We start from the raw sequence: 21531 nt of genomic DNA on the forward strand, positions 1-21531 counted from the left end.
TTTTATGAAATCTAAGAATGTAGTAGATGAGAAAGATCTCAAAAGAAGGTTTCCTGGTGTGGTATGCCATTTCTTGCCTTTCTGATGTGTAAGTTAGACTAAAGAGAAAACAAAACAAACAAAAAAACATGCCAGGTGCTGGTGGCTCATGCCTGGAATCCTAGCTACTCAGGAGGCTGTGAGTTGAGGATCGCGGCTCAAAGCCAGCTTGGGCATGAAAGTTCATGAGACTCTTATCTCCAGTTAACCACCAGAAAACTGGAAGTGGTGCACTTGCCTTGAGCTGAAGAGCTGAGGGACAGCACCCAGGCCCAGAGTTCAAGCCCCATGACTGACCAAAAATCAGTAACAACAACAAAAAAAGCGCAAAATAAACTCCATCATCAGTTGTTGGCACAAGCCCTTTGAAGTGTTTGGTGAGAACCTTTAGGGATTGGGATTAATTTTGACTGACGTCCACACAAATGTAGTTTTGTTTTGTACGGCCATGTACCTGGGCCTCTGCTTACCAGGACTGTATTGTGATCATGGAGAGGCAGGCAGGAGCCTCAACCTGTCTTTGCCCTCTGCATGGCAGGTTCCACAATGGGAATCTTGTCCAGCATAGCATAAATTCCAAGTTAGGCAATCCCTCTCTACTCTAGGCGCTAGCCTAGTCGCCCCTCTGGTGGCACACAATGACAGATGACTCCCTTAGTCTCACCTGTTTCAGATGTGCATCTTTAAAAGGCCTGTTCTCCAGTCCCCTTGTCAAGAAATCAGTTTTGAATGTGGGAAGACGGGGTTGAGGACAAGGTAGGGAGGCAGAAAGAGTAATGATCTTGAAGAGATAGCCTGAGACTTGAACTTCATTCCTACAAAAGCTGGCTTCATCTGTGACACTGTCAGAGTGAGATATTGTGTGCAGCCCCTTCTACAATTAAGAAGTCATGAGTACTTGTTGCCAACCATCATTTAGAAAAACATTTGAATGAAAAACAAAGCTGTTAAAAACCAGGTATTTCAGAGTTACTCCAAGTGATTTATCCTGCAGGTTCCCAGTCATTGCTTTTTAGCCACAAGTGTATCAGTGTGCAAACACATTTGTGTAGGCCTGCTGCCTTTACCTTTATTGTCTACAGTGAGCAGCCACCCAAAGTTCCTGTAATACTTACCATTGCCTGAAGTCACTGGAATGTCCTAACGTTTCACTCTTTGCACAACAAAATGCCAACAGACTGCTTGGTTTACAAAGGAAAAATCCGATCTCTAAATCGTTCTTGGAGTAGACTACTACTTAGAGTCTATGGGCACGGTAAATCGTCAGGGCTAATTCTAACAACATGTAGATTTGATGCTTTTAAAAACACTTGTGAAAAGAGGATACCAATTTAGCTATATTCACTCACTTTAAATTTATGTCTTGTGGATTTCTTTCATGCTATTCTGGCAACATAGCTATTCTGAGGATATCTAAAACATGACCCTGGGGAACGGAATTATTAGTGTTCCTCCCCTCTATTTTGAAAAGCCAACTTAAAGTCATGCAATTCTTCATTCTGACTTCAAAGATACCAATGTTACTTTCAGTACATTCCATGGACACTTTTTGAGTCAAAGGTGTAAATATATTGGAACTGGATGGAGAATAAAGTTGAGGCAACAGTTTGAAATATAGCTTGTGACAATGTTAGTAGGTTAAGAAAACCACCATAGCCCACTGTTTTAATTATCAAAGTTTATTGTTGGGGTCAGTTCCTATCACTAGGAGATACAACTATATCTTGTGTGCTATACGAATTCTAGGCGAACAGCCTTTCTGCAAAACAGTTGGATAAGGGCTCTGTTAGGCATAGATCATAGTAAGGGAATGGAAGAGTGAGCCCAGAAGACCCTGACAGCAAAGCCATCACTCTAGGAAAGTTCCAGTGCTATGCAACCTATAAGGCATTATCTCGCAGCTGACAATGAGACTTGAGGTGATGGGGAATGAAACAGGAGTCGAACCCATTTTCTACTATTCTGGGCAAGACAACTGTGGCTCCCATGCAGGAACCTTAAATTAGATTTCATGACATCTTTTAAGCTCCCACTGCAAGAGAAATGACATGAAAAAGAAAGGGCTAGAAAGTACGCTAGTGGGAGGAAAAAAATTAAATAGAAATGGAATGGAAAATAGTAAGGTTTAAATGCCACTTCTGGATGACCAAAGGCATTATAGGTAAAAAAAAGCAAAGAGGGACTTAAGTCAAACACTGAACAGCATTCAGATACTAGAAGTGAAATTGCCCACCTTGTGTGTGACTGTGCAACTGGATTAAAAAGATCAGAAAAGGACCAACAGGAAAATGAGTACCTGAGTAGAAATAGGTGTTGCAGGAAGCCAAAAACATCTTATAAAATGTATGTGAGTCCAGTGTACAGGAAGGAGAAGTGGTTTTTGGAATGTTAATTCTAGCAATGGCTTTGTCTTTGAGGTTCTGATATACATTTTTTTTGTAGCACAGATAGCTTTGAAGAAATGTTTTCAAATACTCAAATTATGTGGGAATGCATGTAATGCATGTAAAAATCCAATGGCCTCCTGTTCTTGGAGGTTAGTCATGAAACAGCTGGGGCTAAAACCTTCCACTGTCTCTGTGACACGAACGTTACAGAAATTAAAACAAGTATCAGATGAGCCAAAGGGCCTTATACCATGGAGACAACAGAGTTCAGTGACTTCTGCAGGCAGCTTGAAAAACAGGACTTCAGTACTAAGTGCTTGCCTTATCATCAAATACAACAATGAAAAAAATAGGGCCATTAAACAAGACCCTAAAAGTCTAGCTGCCAACCAGATTTGGAAGATAAGTAAAACAGCATTATTTGTGTGAATTCCATCTTCCACAGTACTGTTGTTTGTCTATAGAAAAGCCATCTTCTGGCACCAGGCCAGTATGTGTTGATTTTATAGTTATCCTTAGTAAATCAGTTTCTCAAAAGGAAATGTGTAAGTAGCAGGTGTGCATAAGTGACATATTTGTACAAAATCTTTTCTGTAGTCTTGATCCATGTGGGGACAGGTTCTACTTTTGGAAGCATTTTCAAAGGCAGAGTATTGAGTTTTTTTTTTTTTTTAACCAAAGGACACCACTAGAGCTGTATCCATAAGATGTCTCTTGTTGGTGGTGAACAGATGGTCTCTTCTCCAGCCTACATCTTTGCTGGGTAGTATTTACACATTTCTTTGATGGACAGATGGAGTCAGCTCCAAAAGAAGACAGGGGCCAAGTTTCATTTCTGTTTTAGTCTCTGGTGTGCCTAAAGGTCCGAGATTTTGCTGACACTTCACGGGCAGGGCATGAGGGGCTGTGCCCTGAGACGTCCTGGCTGCTGGTGGATCTTGACTGTTGTGAGCCCCACACTGCCTCTTCCTGGAGCTCCCTGGGCATCCACACTTTCAAGAATGATCTTGAGGATTTTCCCCAACCGTTTCAACCATAGTGTCATTTGCTGGAAAATACAGAGAATCTTAAGTGTGAAGGAACCCCTGGATTTCTGGGTATTTCACTTAACAAAAATATTATTTTACCAGTTAAATTTCCAAATAGATGACAAAAAGTAGTTTCATGCCCATGTGTCTGTCTTCCCTTCCTCCCCCCCTCCTTCTTTCTTTCCTCTCTTCCTCTCCCTCTCTTCTGTGCTAGGGGTTGAACTCAGAGCTTTGCACTTGTGAGGCAGCTGTTCTACCACTTAAGCCACGTTCCTAGTCTTTTTGTTCAGATAGAGTCTCGAGTTCTTGCACAGCTTTGGACTGAGTTCCTATCTCCAGAGTAGCTGGGAATACAGGCATGTTTTGCCAAACCCATCTGGTTTTTGAGATAGGATCTTGCTAACCACAATCACAATGCTCCTGTCTGTGCCCCTGGAGTAGATGGGGATTACAGGCATGCTCTGTCAGATTGGCTCCTCTGATCCTCTCATTCACTGCAAATTCCTGACTGCTTCCATCACTTCCTCAGCAGCTGTACAGAGAACTATAGCATTCTGGAAGAGCAAATGGGAGGCACACAATGGAATATTATGCAGTCATTAGAAAGGACAAAATTATGGCATTTGCAGGGAAATGATGGAGCTAGAAGAAATCATGTTGAGCGAGGTAAGCCAAGAGTAAAGAGACAAATGTCACATGGTCTCCCTGATAAGTGGATGTTAAATCCAAAATGTAAGGTGATAAAACAAGTTCACAAGACTTAAGAAACAAAGGACTTCCACACAGCTGGTCGAATCACCACTAAATAACCCCATGCTGCTGATCATATATATGGTATATATGTGCACATTGGAGGGAAACCAGGAGGAGGACACAGAACTAGAGGGAATCAGGGAAAATCAACAGCTGGATCCATCATCTGCACTGGACATTGATCAAAATGAACTAAGCAACTCAATGGCAGTGACAGGAGGGAAGGAACAAATGGGAAAGAGGGAACAGCTGACGCTATGCAAAACGAAAGAAATGTACATATCACCCGATGTGGAAGAAATAACTATTGTCAAACATCATAGAACTCATAAATGTTATAGACTACGATAGACAATTGCCCCATGAAAGTTAGAATGTGTTTGTGACTTTAAGCATCACTATCCCACAATACTGTGAAATTTGGGAACTTTATGTAATCACTTAATCACAATAAAGAATTTGAAAAAAATTAAAAAATTCCCTGAGAAAGGGAAAAAAAAACTCAAACCCCCAACAAAATGGCAGAAATTATTACATACTTTTTAATAATGACACTGAATGTTAATAATCTCAATTCTCCAATCAAAAGACAGTGTGGTAAGTTGATAAAAAAGCATCACCTGACCACTTGTTGTCTACAGGAAAGGCATCTTGAAGGAAACTGAAGACACTAGAAGATGGAATGAAGACTCACTGCTTATGGCTTGGCACAATTAATAAATAGTTATACTACCAAAGCAACTTACAAATTCAATTCAATCCCCATCAAAATGCTAATGTCATTCTTCATAGAAATTTGAAAATTAATCCTAAAAATTCACGAAAACACAGAGGATCTCAAATAGTCAAAGCAATCTTGAGAAAAAAAACAGTAATGCTGGAAATATCACAATGCAGGCTTCAAGTTACAATACAGAGCCATACTAACAAAACCAGCATGGTATTTACACAGAAACCTACATGAAGACTAATTGAACAGAATAGAAAACCATGAAATAAATCCACACAGCAACAGCTATCTGATTTTTGACAAAGGAGTCGAAAACATAACTAGAAGAACAGATAACCTTCAATGCTTGGTAAACTGTTTATCTACAGAAGAAACTATTTTTATCTCTTGTACTAACATCAACTCAGAGTGGATCAAGGATCTTAATCTAAGACCTAAAACTTTGAAACTACTATAGGAAAGGATAGGGAAAATACCAGAACATACAGGCATAAGCAATAACTTCTTGAATGGAATTCCAATAGCTCAGCAATTAAGAGCAAGGATTGACAAATAGGATTGTATCAAAATAAAAAGATTCTGTGCAGCAAAGGAAACAGTAGATTGAAGAGATAGCCTAGAGAATGAAAAAAATATTTGTCAGTCACACATCTAACAATGGATTAATAACAAGAATATACAGGGAGCTCCAAAACTAAATTCCCAAAGAATCAAATCCAATTAAAGGGGTAAATATACTGAACAGATAGTACAAATAGCCAATGAACAGACAATTCTCAGAATAATACAAATAGCCAATAAATACATGGAGAAATGTTCACTATCCCTGGCCATAAAGAAAATGCAAATCAAAATGACATTGAGATTTCATCTTTCTCCACTCAAAATTACCATCAAGAATACAAATGAAAATAAATACTAGTTAGGATGCAAAGGAAAAGGAAACCTTACATATTGTTGCTAGTAATGTTAACTAGTACAACCACTATGGAAATCAGTTTGGAGGCTCCTTAAAAACAGAACTACAAATAATCCAGTGATTCCCTCTCTTGGGCACATATCCAAATAAATGTAAGTCAGTATCTACAGAGATACTAGCACACCCATGTTCATTACAGCACTATTTACAATTACTAGGCTATGGAAACAGTCTAGATGCCCTATAACTGATAAATGGATTAAGAAAATGTGGTATGTATGTATATATATATATATATATATATACATATATACATATATGTATATATATATACATATATACATATATGTATATATATACATAATTGAATATTATTTAGCCATAAAGAAGAATGAAATTATGTCATTTGCAAGGAAATTGAAGGAACTAGATGATGTGTTAAATGAAATAAGCCAGGTTCAGAATGTTGCATGTTTTTTTCTCATACATGGATCCTAGATCTGAAAGATAAACATGTATGTAATCACACACAGTATCAATCACACATACACACACACACACACACACACACACAGAGGTTAGTAACAGTGGGTCTATTTGAGGGGATTTGGGAAGGAGGAAAAGAGAATGGTGGAGGGTAAACAATGAATCCCTGATGACCAAAGATAACAAAACCAAACTTACTGTTGAATAGCAGGGGTAGTGAGAATAGGAACCATACTAGTAAGTGAGGTGTCAACTGATTAAAATAATGCCATCCTGATGCCAGTAGCTCATGTCTGTAATCCTACCTACTTAGCAGGCTAAGATCTGAGGATCACAGCTCAAAGCCAGCCTGGGCAGGAAAGTCTGTGAAACTCTTATCTCCAATTAACTACCAAAAAAAGCTGGAAGTGGATCTGTTGCACAAGTGTAGAGTCATGAGCAAAAAAGCCATGAGCAATAAAGCTCAGAGACAGTGCTCAAGCACTGAGTTGAAGCTGGCACACACACACACCGTGGGGGGCGGGGAGGGGGGAATGGAGAATGCTTCAAAATGTTATCTGGAAAGAAGAGAGGGAAGTATAAAAATAAAAATGACGTTACTCTAAGTTTGGTAGGCAATAGAGTCTGAATTCATGTTTTTTTTTGTTTTTTAAAGAGTGGGGAACATGACGAAAGTGATTTCAGTGATTTTTAATGCCATAGTAAAAACTGCTTCTTGCTCAATTTAAATTCTAGGAACCCACCAGAATTACCCCAGAGTTCAATAACATGAGTTCAGCTTGTTGTAGAGTCAAGGAAGGAGCCTATTGGTTTTCTTTTTTGCTGGTACCAGGTTCTGAAATCAGGGCCTCCCAACTGCTTGGCTGGTGCTCTTCTACTTGAGTCACACCGCTAGATTTGTTTTTTGAGACAAACCAAAGAAATGGAGTCTTACTTACATTTTTGTTCCAACTAACCTGGAAATGTGATCCTCAGGATCTCAGCTTCCTGAATGGCTAAGATTACATGCATGAGCAACCAGTACCTGATGTCACTTTTGAATACACCGATGTACTTATACAGTGGGAAAGTAAGAATTCTACTACCATTTCACTTGGAGAAAAAAATGAAAGTAGAAGAGACACACAGAACAAAATATAAAAGGACTCTTGCCTTTTATATACTACATCTGGAAGCATAGATTGACAATTAAGAAAATGAGAACAAAGTTAAAGTGAGTTGTTCTTTCTGCATATTACCAACTCTGTGGCCATTTTCTTCTTTCTCCAGGTGTGTAGGTGGGGAGGGAGGTTGAGGGAAGCTGTGGACTTATCCCCCAGTATTGGCTCTTTTGGGCACCTACTCCTTGTATCCTTTCAACTCATCTTCTGTACTTCAAAATCTCAATCCTATTGTCCTGGGTCTTTTAACCTGGCTCACTGTAGTCCTAGACTACTGGTGCCAAGACTGGGTTTAAAAGTACTTTCCTTCAGACCTCTGCTGACTACAAGCAGTTAAGGAAATTGTCTACTTGATCTAAAGGTCTATATGAGACTAAGATGCATTTTAAAACTTCTGCATTTCCTAGGAAAAAGCAAATGGGAGCTAAATATATCACACATATATCTATACATATGTATATGTGTATATATATGAATATATGTATGTGTATATATATATATTTTTATATATATACACATATACATATTTAATCTTTATGATGGGCATTGTGTGACCAGCTAAGGAAGAGCCCTGAAACCCAGAGACTACTATTTTGAATGTAGACTTCATGTTCACTTGTGTCATGGGCCTATAGGCCAGTAAAAATCAATACAACAGTCCCAACTAAATCAGGAACACATACCAGTCCTAAAGGCTTAACATGATTTATAGGGAAAAGAGAAGTCTTTCAAAAACAAGTTTTTATAAACTATGCCATGTCAGAATGGGCCTTTTCAGGCCCAAATAACTTCTTCTGTCGTTATAGCTCTCAGATCTAATGTTTTGGAAGCTCACCATTTGTTCATTTTACTTATTATTTAGGTTCTGACTTCAGAACCAAATATATACAAAGGAAGTCAAACAATCAGTTGCCTATAAATAAGAAAATTCTGGTGGCCTGTCATCTATACTCATGCATACTAGAATCTAAAGAAATCAAAAGTAGGGAAAAGTAATGAGATAGTGTGTGTTGAACAAGAGCAGGGCCATCATTGAACCTAACGAAGCATTTATTTCCAACCACTTACCTTGGTCCTTCAGTTGCCCTCAGTCATGCTCTCAGCATCACATTCTTTCGGTGGTTCTCCTCCTCCTGGCAACTCACTTTCGATTTCCCACAGTTCATCATCTTCTTCCTCCAAGTTGCTAGAGATGTGGCACTTCTTGAACCCTTGGACAATGGATTCACTTGAGATGCTGTTCCATGCCACCATGACCCATTCCAGGAAGAGACCCAGGGGTGGTTTCTTGGCATTCCCAGTAGGGCTGAGCGCCAGGTTCCCAGCCAGAAGCCAGTTAGAGTACTGGGCACGCACACTGTCATTCAGTGGCTTGTAGACCACCACATCCAGCACCTGCAGCTGTGGGGTTAGGCTCCCGGGGATGATCACCATGTCCGTGTTCAGACTCTCCATGGAACTCTTCACAGAATCAGTGGCATGTCCCCGGAAGCCATTCAGGATCAGCATCCCTCGTTGCTTGGGAAGTGCTCCTGTCCTGCGTCTCCACACCACTTCCAACCAGTCCTGCATCAAGTCTTCAGTCATCCACCCATAGCGATGGCAGCGGATTTCCATCCCGCTGGGGAACTTTCCTGGGGGGATGTAGGTTCCCCTCAAAATGATATATGGAGGTAACTTCTTCCCATCAGCCAAGACACCAAGCATGGCCGTGATCCTTAGTTTCTCCCTGCCTGGAGTCTTGACCAACACAGGTTTTTCACCCTGGTTGTCAACAGTAACCCTGGATGGCACCTCCAAGCAGATGGGTGTCTCGTCTGCATTCCCCATCTGTGTCACCTCGTAGTCATGCGCCCTGCGCAAAGATAACACGGTCCGCTGGTAAGTGATGAGCTTCTCAGTCAGGTCTTCAGGCAGGTGCTGGGGTACAGGTACTTTGTGCCTCAGAGACAGGTCATACCTTCTCATCATTCTTCGACACCAACCCAAGCTTGCTTTGAACCCTTTCTCTGGAATGTTCATTTCCTGGGCAATTTCAAGAGCTTTCAGCTGCATCGCCTCCCTGGTTATGGGGTCCCCTTTGGCCTGCATGTATCTGACATACTCAGCCACGCGTTGGTCCACCAGAGCAAACCTGCCATTCTTGGGGCCTCGAAATGCCCGTCGCATGGCATGGGCATTCTGCAGCTGTGGCTTCACCTTGCGCCAGTCTCGAACGTTTTTTTCGAATACTCCAAACTGCTTGGCAGCCTGGCAGTTGTTGGTGCTCTCGGCATACTCTACCACCATCAACTTGAATCCTGCGTCATAACTGCGGCGCATGCCCCGGCTGAACTGAAACTTCCCAGCTATGTCATCAGCCGAGAGGTCATACCCCGGGAAGCCCATGGCCATGCAGAAGGGATACCCCTCACTCCATTCAGGCAGCTCAGTGATGTCCCGAGGCAGGCGCAGACCAAAGCTGTCAAGATGCTGAGGCTGAGGGAAGTGGGAGGTGGTATTCATGGGGGTTGCCCAATCTGGAGGCTTCACATCAGATTCTTCATTTTCTGGGAGACAAATGAGGGGGAAAAGAAGTCAGTGATTAAGTGGCTTAATCCTTGATTTTTTTTTGAGTCAAAATGTTTAATAAGGTTCACCAAAAATAGTAACTTGAATAATAGATAATACTAAGTTGTTATCCCGGTGTTAATTTATACAGATTCCATACAGACTCAGCCACGGTGGCCATCAGTGTTCCTTCTCTGTAGATGAGGTGAGAGAAACTACAGAGGTTATAAATGGAGTCAAGATTGCCAAGCTAGGACATAGCAGGAGAACTTGGGACACAGGTTCCAAGTGTGGATCAAATAAAAGCGATGCTATGTTGGGGTCCAAAAACAGTATTTATGTGGATGAGAAACCAAATACAATTCACCGTGCTTGTGCTTCCTAACATTGCAGAGCTTTGGTGGAATCATAGCCCTTGAATCAAAAAAACCTGTAAGAAAATTCATGCCAGCAAATTTAAGTTTATAGTTTTAAGTTGGTTCTTGCATACCAATGTGTATACTTATATTTGGAAGATCATTACAGAAATGCAATATGATTGGAAGATTTCTCCTTTCACCAAAACTAAAATGCTATCAATTGTAAAATGCACCTTTATGTGCTACTAAAAGAATTAACAAAATGCCTTTAGTTCTAACAATCACATGCAATCTTTTCCACAGGTCTTCTCAATTACATAAAGTGGCAGGGAAAAAAGTGCTTTAGAATCAGTAAAATATGGAAGCTATGCTGTATTTTTCCAACTACTGCTCTCCTAATCTTTTTTCATGTTGATAAAAAAAGAAACTAGGTGCCTCTTAAGACTTATCTACTCAAATGTGAACTGTGGCCTTTTATATCCAGGATGAAACAGACAGGAAGCTCAGGGTAAATACACTGGATGCACACTTCCTCTCACTAGTACTGAGTTTGAAGAAGCATGGCATGTGGCATGCTGCTGATGTGGCCACACTCAGCCAGAAAGTGCACTGGACCACACACCATGAAAACTTCATTTTGCTCCAGTCAAATATAAGGTCACACACATCAAGGCTTATTTAAATCTACAACTGACCAACGAGGAGACTGAGGCCCAGAGAAATAAAAGAAGTTGCCTAAGGTCACAAAGAACTGTCAAGAGATTTTTAAACTCTCCCATTTTTAAAGTCCATCGTCATTGTGCTTCATCTCTCAACATCCCACAAAATGTATGCAGAAACTGAAAATCCGGCTTTAAGATGCTATTAGGGCTGACACTGAAGTGTAGTTGTAGTACCTGTAACGGGTCCTCCTTGTAGCTGCCACTCCTCAGAATTATGAGACTCTTCCTCCCGTTCCAAACGAGTGATCATGTCTGGCTTAGGGAATGGGAATTCTGTTCACAGAAAATAGAATAGGTAACAATTGGGCTACTGTCCTGAAGCAATGCAAACCTAAGTATTTTATAATACTTAAGAAACCCTATTCCCTCCAATTGTAAAATATGGGACAAGTTTGGTGATACTCAAAGAAAAAAATATGATAGAAAATACATCTGTCTGAGGGCATTTCTGGATCTCTGTGAATGAGGGCTGGGGCCAGCATTGGGCTTAGTATAATAACATAAAAACTGCATTTAGCAGAGAAGTGGGTGGAGGCTACCACAGATGCAATAAGCATGCTGGTACTTCTGTGAGCAACCTGGGCAATCCAAATGGATCATGTGGGAGTGTGGGAGTGTGTGTGTGTGTGTGTGTGTGTGTGTGTGTGTGTGTGTGTGTGCATACTTTGGGGGACATGTCCCTATGTTTCTGAGGCTGATAACAATGAAGGCCTTTCTTCATTGTGGGCTTGTGAAGCACAAGCTCAAATACAAGGTGACATTTCTAAAGTTGTCCTTCTTGGGCTGGGAAGGTAGCTCAGTGGTAGAGGGCTTGCCTTGCATGCATGAGGCCCTGGGTTCAATTCCTCAGCACCACATAAGCAAAAAGAAAAAAAAGCTGGAAATGGCACTGTGGCTCAAGTGGTAGAGCGCTAGTCTTGAGCTGAAGAGCTGAGGGACAGCTCCCAGGCCCAGAGTTCAGGCCCCACGACCGGACCCCCCCCAAAATAAACAAATAAATAAAAAATAAAGTTGTACTTCTTTAAAAGTGTCAAAGCCTGGGTTAAGCTCATTCTAAGAGGTGGCATGAGCTGAGTAGAAAAATATAGTATGTATAATATATACACCCTGCCCAATCACAAGTAGGGAATTAAGTGGGCACATTCAGCAGAGAAGGGTGGTGGGGTATACCAGGGAAGAGAGATGTGTAATTAATTCTCTGGGCTCAGAGCTTCTGGGAGATTAAGGGAAACAACTTTACCCAGGGACAGAACAGTTTCATAATTCATCCTCATCACTTCCCGGTAGAGGGCCTTTTGTTGGTCCGTCAAAACTTCCCACTCCTCATCAGAAAAATATATGGCCACCTCATCAAATAGGGCTGGAACCTGCAACATGAACAGGTCTTTCTCAATGCACATGCAGACAGATGTTCAGACTTCAGAAGATCTCGTGAATAAGTGGGCTTAGCCCTTCCTCTCACAGTTCAGGTCATGGTCCTGACTTGAGGAAAATGGCTTGTTCACATTCATATAGCTACTGGGGGCAAGATGAGGCAGGAAAGAGCACAGTACCCTACTACAGCCGCTATCACACCCTCTGCTCACCAACACAGCAAGGGCAGCGTGAAAAGAAAACTCCCTACTGCCATCAACAGGCTGGGTGCCCTGGATGTTGTACTCATGCAATGCATGAGAGCAGCTCACCGTTCACCTGACTCCAGAGGCAGAACACTAATCCTGCCTGGAGAAAAGTGCATCCAAGGGGCTGGGAAAGTGAATTAGTGGTAAAGTGCTTGCCTTGCATGCATGAGGCCCTGGATTTGATTCCTCAGCACCACATAAGCAGAAAAAGCCAGAAGTGGTGCTGTGGCTCAAGTGGTAGAGCGCTAGCCTTAAGCTGAAGAGCTTAGGGATAGTGCCCAGGCCTAGAGTTCAAGCCCCATGACCGACCAAAAAAAAAAAAAAGTGTATCCAAGTCACTCATCTTAATCTGTACCTCTCTAGACCTCCTAGACTTGCAGCCTAAAAGGAAGAAGAGCTGGATGTGTAAATTTACATAGGGCTAAATGCTTTCCACAGACTTTTATGGTTTTCTGGGGCATCACATTCCAAAGGTATCAATCTTATTTGATTTGGAACCCAGGGCTGCCCAAAGATCCATCAAGGCCTTTCCAATCCACAAGAACATGAATTGGAGAAGGGCTAATTAGATCTTAATTTATACTATGAGATGCCAGAGCAAACCTGATTACTTTGATGCCCAGACCAGGGCTGCAGTGTTCCTGTGCAGAGAAGCTTGCTCCCTCTCTTGTCCCTCTATCCCCACTCTCTTCCTTATAGCTAGGGGCTGCAATGACCAAAAACAACCTTCTCTTTGTTTTAAAAATACTTTGCTTTACTTTCTACTCTATGTTCTTTTCTTTTGGCTAATAAAAACATCTTATTATAAAGCCCATCACATTCAAAGGTAAGAAATCACTGGACAGCTTACAGCAGGGTGGCCACTTCACATCCTCTCCAAAGCTATTCTCCAAAGCTTGAATCCAAATCCTGGGTCTGGGGATCCATTGTTTGTTTTGTTTTTGTTTTTGTTTCTCATCCTAAAAAAAACCAATGTCTATATAGCCTGCAGTGTTTTCAAGTGTCAGGTCATCAATCATTCTGACACCCTGGTCTTTCTTCCCTGACTCAGTGAGACCATTTACTATCTTTCCACCCTTACAGCATCTCCCTGATTTTCTCCCAACAAACTTGTGGATGAATAAAGATATACCAGTTAAACCCAGGGGAGAAAAACGGGTTCAAATAGGCATCATTTCCAGGCTGAAGTCAAACAGCTAGTAAATGGCATGGTGAGATGTGGACTCTACTATCTGATGCCAATGAGACACACAACTGAGAACAAAGTTGTTTTCTGGGTGAATAGTCCTTAACTCTCCCCCACCTCTGATCTAGCTATACCCAGCTCTTACTGTCCCATGTCACCTCTGCCATTCTTCCCCCTGGGCCTCCTATGTTCTCTGCATTCTTGACCTATGGACACACATTCATCTTTTTAAGACTTCAAGACCACCCTCTTCTCCAGGAACGCATTCTGTCCTAGGCTGTGAGCATACGTACATGTGTTCAACACTATGGTGGCATGGTCACACTGCACATTGTTTATTTGTCTGTTCTCTCCCCTAAAATGAGTTTGCCAAGGACAGGGGTGCATTTACTCTGTCTTATTTCCCAAGTCTAGCACACTCGAATAGTGACTTAAAATGTGTTTTTGAACTAGTGAGGCAAATCATCTCTGAATTTTCCCTCTCTTCTGGCACATGGACCATTTTCAAAGCATTGTTAAGTTTAATCTGTCAAAAAATTCTCTGGAGGAAGAATGGACAAAAATTGATTTGTTTCTGAGCTTTCCTCAGACTTCTTCCTCAACCTGACCAGCGAGACAGCCCAGTGATTTTCTACCCCACTACTCCCTTCACACTTCTCAGGCTTTTAAACAACTTTCTCTCTGGCCTTTCCTGTCCCTATGAAGTTCCTGATGTAGGCCATACCTATTTATAGTCACTTTCCCTTTACTGACAAAATGGGGCACAGGCCTGGCCCTGTCAGTTCTTGTAGAAGATCTGGAAAAACACCAGATATCAGGAGCACAGATGTTATGAGAAGTCTAGAAGCTGGTATGTGTGGGATTTGTCCCCTCCTAGTAATGCCTGAACCCCAGAGGAACTTCAAACAAGCCCACATGATGTGCCATAGGCACAGAGCAGGGGATTAGAAAGGCTCCCTCACAGCGGCCCTCTGTGAGAATGAATCAAGCCTTCAGCCAGGCTTTGCTGTGCAGGCCTCCTTTGCTCTACACAGCCCTTTTATCTGGCCAAACACAGCAGAAGGTAAACAACACTGGCCCTGGACACATCTGAGAAGTTGGGCAGTCTGAATTCCATCTTCAGTGACCCTTTCTTGGCTTCAAAGGTAAAGGCTCTCAATTCCTGTCTTCCTCCCTGCCCTCAGAAGATCAAGGACTCACAGGATAGGGGGTATTCTATTAGCTGTGTGCACTGCCTTGCTCTCCCTGGGCATTCCAACATTAATCTCCAAGTGCAAGTGTTGCAAAGTATTTACATACTGCACAGCTCCACTGAAGCCTTACAGATACTCAGCAAAGCTGGTAGGGATCTGAGGGTAGCCAGTCTACACTGATGTACCAATGCAGGTACTCCTGTTTATACACATATATTATCTATATGAAAGCCTCTAAATACATAATGGATATGGGAATCACTAACCCACTTTTATGGGTAAGGAAACAGTAGTTAAGTAATTTGGCAAACGTTACAGAGGTAGAGTCTGATTCCTAACCCTGTACTTTCTCAATAGGCCACTGAAGCATTAACAAGGTGTCTGTAGAGCCTTAAGCTTTCCTTAGAAAGATGGATTCAGGAATACTAAGAAAAGCCCACACTCCCCAGCACAGAATGCCATGCTCTGGCCTATGGTGGCCCTGACCCCTGGCTGACCCTGGTTCTTAGCCAATGGCCCTGCTTACCACATTCCCCATCTGGGCTTCCCAACTCTATATGTACCTTCTTTCTCCAGTGCCTTTGGAGGTACAAACCCACTCTGTTCCCTTTCATGACTGATGCTCAAAATACATCTTTTCCACTTCACATTTTACTATCCTAATGTAGAGAATGGTTCTTCTGTTGAATGGCTTTTATTACTTTGGAATATGCATTTAAGTAGAATATGCATTTAAAATATAGGTTCAATTCTTTCCTTCCCCTAATTTAATAGTCTAGAGCAGTTTTTCAACCTCATACTACTTGGGGCCAGATAATTCTTTGTTGTATCAGAGGGTTTTCCTCTGCACTATAGTTGTACAGGTAGATCCTTGATCTCAACCCATTAGGTATACCAGTAAGATCTCCTACCCCCTTACTCCACCTTGAGGATGAACAGCCAAAATGTCTCCAGATATTGCTAAATGTCCCAGGGTGAGAAGAGGACAAACCAGTCCACCATTCTAGACTAAGTCATCTCTGCAAAGCAGTCTCTAGCCTAAGTGAGGCTTTTTTGCTCCTGGCTGCTAGACTATCCTGAACTGACCTACAAATTACAATGTATTCATTTGTACACCATCCTATTAATTATGCTGACTTTCTTGCCTGGCTCTTAAGATAAGAAACTCTTCTATGTGTGTAGGTAGCACTGTACACAGTAACTTCAGATGTGTGGCAGATTGCCTGGAGGCCAAAAATGACCAATCTCATCACTATGAAGCTGCCAGACTCCCTTTTTTGAATCATCTGGTTACTTCCTTCTTTCCTGCCCCAAGCATCATCTTCATCTTGTTCTTTTTATCCTTGTCCAACACATTCAGATGTCCCCTTTTACTACAGCTGTTTTTCATGCTTCTCTACTCCATTTGGAAATTCTAGGTTAGCCAATGTAGCCTCAAAGCCCAGGCTTTCCACTGTCTTGAGGTTTCATTACAGGCCAGAAGTGACTGAATCCTACCTGGATCAAAACTTGGAAGGAGGGCAAGATAGAACACTGAGGAGACCAAGGAAGTGGAGCTTGATTAGTAAACTCAAAGCCTGAGTTGCACTATTTGCTTTTACTGAGTTAATATACAATAGCAAATGCACAACTTTTAAAGGTACTGCTTAGGAGGTCTTTTTTTTTTTTAAAGAGTATCACTGTTCACATGTATACAGGGAGCAAAGAAGATCACTTGTCTGTACTCCTGTAGGAGAGGGTTGGACTGTTGGACTAGATAATGAAGAAGTGCCATGGTTCTATGAATTAGGGCTTCTCACTATACACAAGATAAACACATGAAGTCCAATAACTGTGAAAAACTATCCATAGATATAAATACCTATGGCTCTAACATTTGTGTAAGTTCCCTCTAGTTCTTTTACACTGCTCTGTTTGCATGTGTGAAATCTGCATATTCCCACTGCTAACCCATTCAATTCAGACCAGGTGGGTATACAGCTAGATTCCCTTCATGTCAGCTTGATGAACCAACTTTGATATAAAGTGAGTGGTTCCCTGTGACCAGCAGTAAATCAGCAAATAATTATCTGATGTTTACAATGTACCTGGCACCAAGCAAGGTATATAGGGGAAATGGGAGGCACAAAGTCCCATCTTCTGAGACTTCCAATCTATTGATCAGCCTTGTGGCCAAAGGAGCTGTTCCCACAACCACCTCCTCCATTCTTTGCACTGCCATTTAAAGCCATAGTGTTTTCTCAGGAATGCACACACACACACACACACAGGACTGGGCTACTTTTACTTTCCATGTCTACTTTAGAAGACTTAAAATAAAGCTTGACTTTCAAGCCTGGCCCCACACCTTACTTACCCATCCACCTTCTGAGCAGATTCGTACTTTTTGCATATCGGTTGGGCCATCCTTCAGTTCCTGGCACTGAATCTCTTCTTCTTCCTCTTCTTCTTTCAGGGTCAAATTGAGAGGGTAGGTTGTAGACTCCATTTCTGCAAGCAAGATTTAAGTTCAAACAAATCAGGTGTCAATGGGAACTTTCCAAAGCCAGTAAGAGAGAGACTTGGCTACACATCAACTTCCATAACCCAAATGTTGATGGAGTTGAGCAGAGTGGGGGCCTGAGAAGAAAAGGTTATGGGAAATCCCAGAAAGATGGATAAGAAACAGTGATAGAAATAGGATAATAACAGTGGATAGAAAACCTATCTGGTTGTCTTCAAATACTTTTTTTTTAAAGCTTTCTGTGCCAGAGACTGGACTGGATTGTAGAGATGGAAAGAACAGAACTACGGCTGGTGGTGGGTAAGCATTCCAGGATGAAGTTTTAAACAGTACAAGGGCAGGCTGAAGTTTCCCACAGCCAGTACTACCCAAACACATCCTCAGTGGCAGCCAAGAGGTGTTGATCTGTTATCTGTGAAATGTCTGGAGGCGGGGCGGGTCAGGTACTCAGCTGGATTGGTCCCAGACACTAATGAAGGAAGGCGAATGGTTTGCACATCACCTTTCCAAATTCACAGGCGCTGTCCACGAGCCAGTTCAAAAACTGGTCGTTCTGTCTCAAAGGAATTCCCAAACCTGAGTCGGTGGAACGTAATGAGGGGTATGCCTGGAATTCTCTGGAAGGGATCAAACTACTGTGACCTACCCGCACCAGGAAACGACACCCCTCTACCACGGCGGCCTAAGAGCCTGATTCCCTACAAGCCGATGCACCTCAGCCCTGTCCCCTAGGGGAGCGGCAATTCCTAGGTGAGGGGTTTGTGTTCGCCCAGAGCCTCATTTCCTCCAGGTCCTCCAAAGCAAAGCCCCTTGCAGGAGTTCAAAGTCAGCTTCAGTGTTTTCCTACAACGATGGGTCTGGGCCAAGCAGAACGGGCTTCAGGCCCGAGGGTGGGGCCTGAACGAACTTGGTCACGAGTCCCACGGCAGTACCGGAGGGAAGGGGGCCACAGCCGAGCCGGGGGTGCCCGCAGCCGGGCCAGCCGGGCCGCCGCGGTCCGCCCCGCCCCGGCCCCGCCGCGCCCCCAGGGCGCGCTCCGAGTTCTCCAGCCATCTTGTCCTCCCTTTCTCCGCGGACTGTGCCGCTCCGGCAGCGCCCCCTCCGCCCGTCCCCACCCGTCCCCGGCGCACCTGCCCGGGCGCGGAGAACCGGCGCCGCCCGCCGCCCGCCTCCCCCGGCGAGCTCGCAACAAAGGCGGCCGCGGCCGGCAGCGGCAACCCCGGCGCCCCCGCCCCCGCCGCGGCCCAGGAACCTGGCCCGGAGGAGGACGAACCGGCGCCGCCAGCGCCCAGCCCCGCCCCGCCCCGCCCGGCCCCGCCCGCGATTACGCACCCGGCCGCAGGGGGTGGGGTGGGCGCGTCGGCGGCGGCCCCGGCTGTCACTGCGCCATCCCGGCCGCCCCTCCGGCTTCCCGTGCGCGCGGGCCCTCGGGAGGGAGCGCGGAGAACACGTGGTGGGAGGAGGGAGGGTCCGGCCGGCAGCTGAGGGTGTTGGGAGGCGAGGGGGAGGAGCGCGGTTGATGTCAGCAGGCCTCGGCGGCGCCGGGGGACGGCGTCCGCGCAGCTCCCGGACCCTCCTCCCCGTGCCGCTCCCGGACCCTCCTCCCGGCGCGCGGCTTCCGGCCGGCGGCGCGCCGCCCCGCGGGGCCCCCCGCGGTCAGGGTATCCCCGGGCTCCCGGGACCTCTGCGGCTTGCCTCTACCCTCCCGCTCCCCCGTGCAAAGCGCCGGGCCGGGGGTGACCGCGGCTGCGAGAGCCCAGATTTATTTTTATTTTTCAGCAGCGTGTAATGTGGGAGCCCACGTCCATGTGCTCGTTTGCGTTCGCCAATGGCTCGCTCTGGCTCGGAGGAGTGCGCACAGTGCCCTTGCCTGGCTTCATCGACTTTGCCTGCCAGACCAGACCCGCAAGAAGGCCAGTGAAGGGTCCAAGGTCTTTAGGGAAGAATGTTTCTTTTCGGGCACTTTTCTTTCTGCTCCAGAACTTCGTTCTCAATATGCTAGAGAAGAGAACTTCGTGGGTTTTGCAAGCGTTGCCTATCAACTCCCCAAGCATACCCTAGATGAAGTATCTGCAGGATCTTTCTTCTCTGATTGTTCAAAGGGTTGTTTGCTTTGCAACCTTGTGGACTGACTAACAAACATTATCCAGAAAATCCAGAAGGCTTCTGCTTCCAGATAAAGATAACGGGCTTGGGATTTTTCTGGGAGCTTTTTTTTTTTTTTTTTTTTTAAATACTTTTGGCATCGAGTCAAATACTAAGGGCGACTTTATTCAGAGAAAAGGGGGATTCAACATCAGAAGAAGTATAGAAGGGCTGAAGATTGACAGGCGGCAAGCAGAATAAGGGGTGTGTCATGGAAAATTACTGAAAGGAGCCATCACAAGTAAAGTGACTCTTCCTAAACTGACAGAACAGGGTTTTTGCTGAAGGGAGGTCAGGGTGATCAGATATCAAGGGTAGGGAAATGAATTATTTGTTCAGCCGTGGAGGTGATTAGATATCAATGGCTAAAACTGGCTTGACAGGATTCTCCGCAAATCCAGAGCAGGGCCGGCAGAAGGTGCACGAGGGGGGCCAAGATGGAGGCTAGCTCAGAGTAGTGTTCAAGAGCATGACTAAAGTTTGGTCTAAGAGGTGCTCTTCGTTGGACTTTTCAGATTGTCTCCAAGATGGGAGTACATGCTGGGATAGGTCTTTTTTTTTTTTTTTTAAGGTCCTGCCTATTGATTTATATGGAATTTTTGCCTTGTGAGAATCCTCTGTGGGGCTGTACTCTTAACAGTATGACAGACACATCTTTGGAGCGTTCGTTTTTTGTTTTCTTCCTCTTTTTTATTTTAATTTTATTGTCAAGGTGATGTACCGAGGGATTACAGTTACATAAGTAAGGTAGTGAGTACATTTCTTGTCTAACTTGTTACCCCCTCCCTTATTTTTCTCCCTTCTCCCCTCCTCCCAATCCCCCCTCCAAGTTGTACAGATAGAAACATTTCAACATATTGTCTTTTGAGTATCGCTGTTGCCACTTTGTCCTTTGTCTCACCATTTTGTTGTTCCCCTTCCCTTCCCTAGTTCAGATAAATGTATGTACAATACCCAGGTTACCAAAATCGAATACAGTGACAACAGGGGATAAACCATAGGGGGGAAAAATCACAAAAGAAAAAAGAAAAATGTAGTACATTGAAAACAACAACAAAGAAAAATCTCTTGTGTCCATATCTTGTAGTCTATTTCACTGAGCATCAAATTATATGGTCATATGTACATAGCTATTGAGCTATTCTGCTCCTCTGCTAAGATTATCCTAAATGTATACTAATTGTTAAAAATAAGGTAACCCAAGGGACCTATGTTTCTTTGGGTCTGGCTTACTTCAGTTAATATGATTTTTTCCAAATCCTCCCATTTCCTTACAAATGGGGCAGTGTCATTCTTTCTGATGGAAGCATAGAATTCCATTATACACACACATACACACCCACACACAGATATATTTTCTTGATTCATTCATCTATTGAGGGATCTCTAGGTTGGTTCCATATCTTAGCTATGGCGAATAATGCTGCGATGAACACAGTTGTGCTGTTTAGCTTTAGTGTGGCTTTGTTTGTGGTCATTTGGGTAAATGCCCAGAAGTGGGATTGCTGGGTCATAGGGGAGCTCTATGTGTAGTTTTTTTGAGGAACCTTCATACTACTTTCTAGAGTGGTTGAACAACACCAACAGTGTAGTGGCGTTCCCTTTTGGCTGCATCCTTGTCTGACATTTAATCCAGGGATGGAGACTAGCCAGATTTTTGGGAAACAAGGTTGGAATGTTTTGTTTGTTTTAGTGAAATTTCTTTTGTGTATAAAATTAGTATTTTCAAGTGGTGCTGTAGCTCAAGTG

General features: G+C 43.6%; 1 protein-coding gene across 4 annotated transcripts; it reads right to left on the reverse strand.

Moving 5' to 3' along the window:
• Positions 1–1698: 1698 nt before the first annotated feature.
• Pogk (pogo transposable element derived with KRAB domain) lies at positions 1699–19127 on the reverse strand. Of its 4 annotated transcripts, none has more exons than XM_042677363.1 (6): positions 18970–19127; positions 17491–17624; positions 12374–12500; positions 11308–11406; positions 8567–10051; positions 1699–3474 (listed from the first exon to the last, which is right to left on the reverse strand). In XM_042677363.1, the coding sequence occupies exons 2-5, from the start codon at positions 17620–17622 to the stop codon at positions 8580–8582; spliced, it is 1830 nt and encodes a 609-aa protein (XP_042533297.1). In that variant the 5' UTR covers positions 17623–17624; positions 18970–19127; the 3' UTR covers positions 1699–3474; positions 8567–8579. The 4 variants fall into 4 exon arrangements, with proteins under 4 accessions (XP_042533297.1, XP_042533295.1, XP_042533296.1 ...); XM_042677361.1 differs by having other exon boundaries at positions 8571–10051; positions 18970–19126; XM_042677362.1 differs by lacking the exon at positions 18970–19127 and adding an exon at positions 18768–18832 and having other exon boundaries at positions 8571–10051.
• Between the last annotated feature and the right edge of the window lie 2404 nt (positions 19128–21531).

The sequence above is a fragment of the Dipodomys spectabilis genome, unplaced genomic scaffold, assembly GCF_019054845.1.
Source record: "Dipodomys spectabilis isolate Male_0828 unplaced genomic scaffold, ASM1905484v1 ptg000036l, whole genome shotgun sequence".
Taxonomy (NCBI): Eukaryota; Metazoa; Chordata; class Mammalia; order Rodentia; family Heteromyidae; genus Dipodomys; species Dipodomys spectabilis.

Coding starts and splice junctions, on each gene's coding strand:
- Pogk (XM_042677363.1), bottom strand. CDS start 17,622: ATGGAGTCTACAACCTACCCTCTCAATTTGACCCTGAAAGAAGAAGAG. Junction 12,501..17,490: donor TCTGCTCAGAAGGTGGATGG/GTAAGTAAGGTG, acceptor TTCATGTTGCAG/GTTCCAGCCCTATTTGATGA. Junction 10,052..11,307: donor ACAAGGAGGACCCGTTACAG/GTACTACAACTA, acceptor TTTGTCTCCCAG/AAAATGAAGAATCTGATGTG.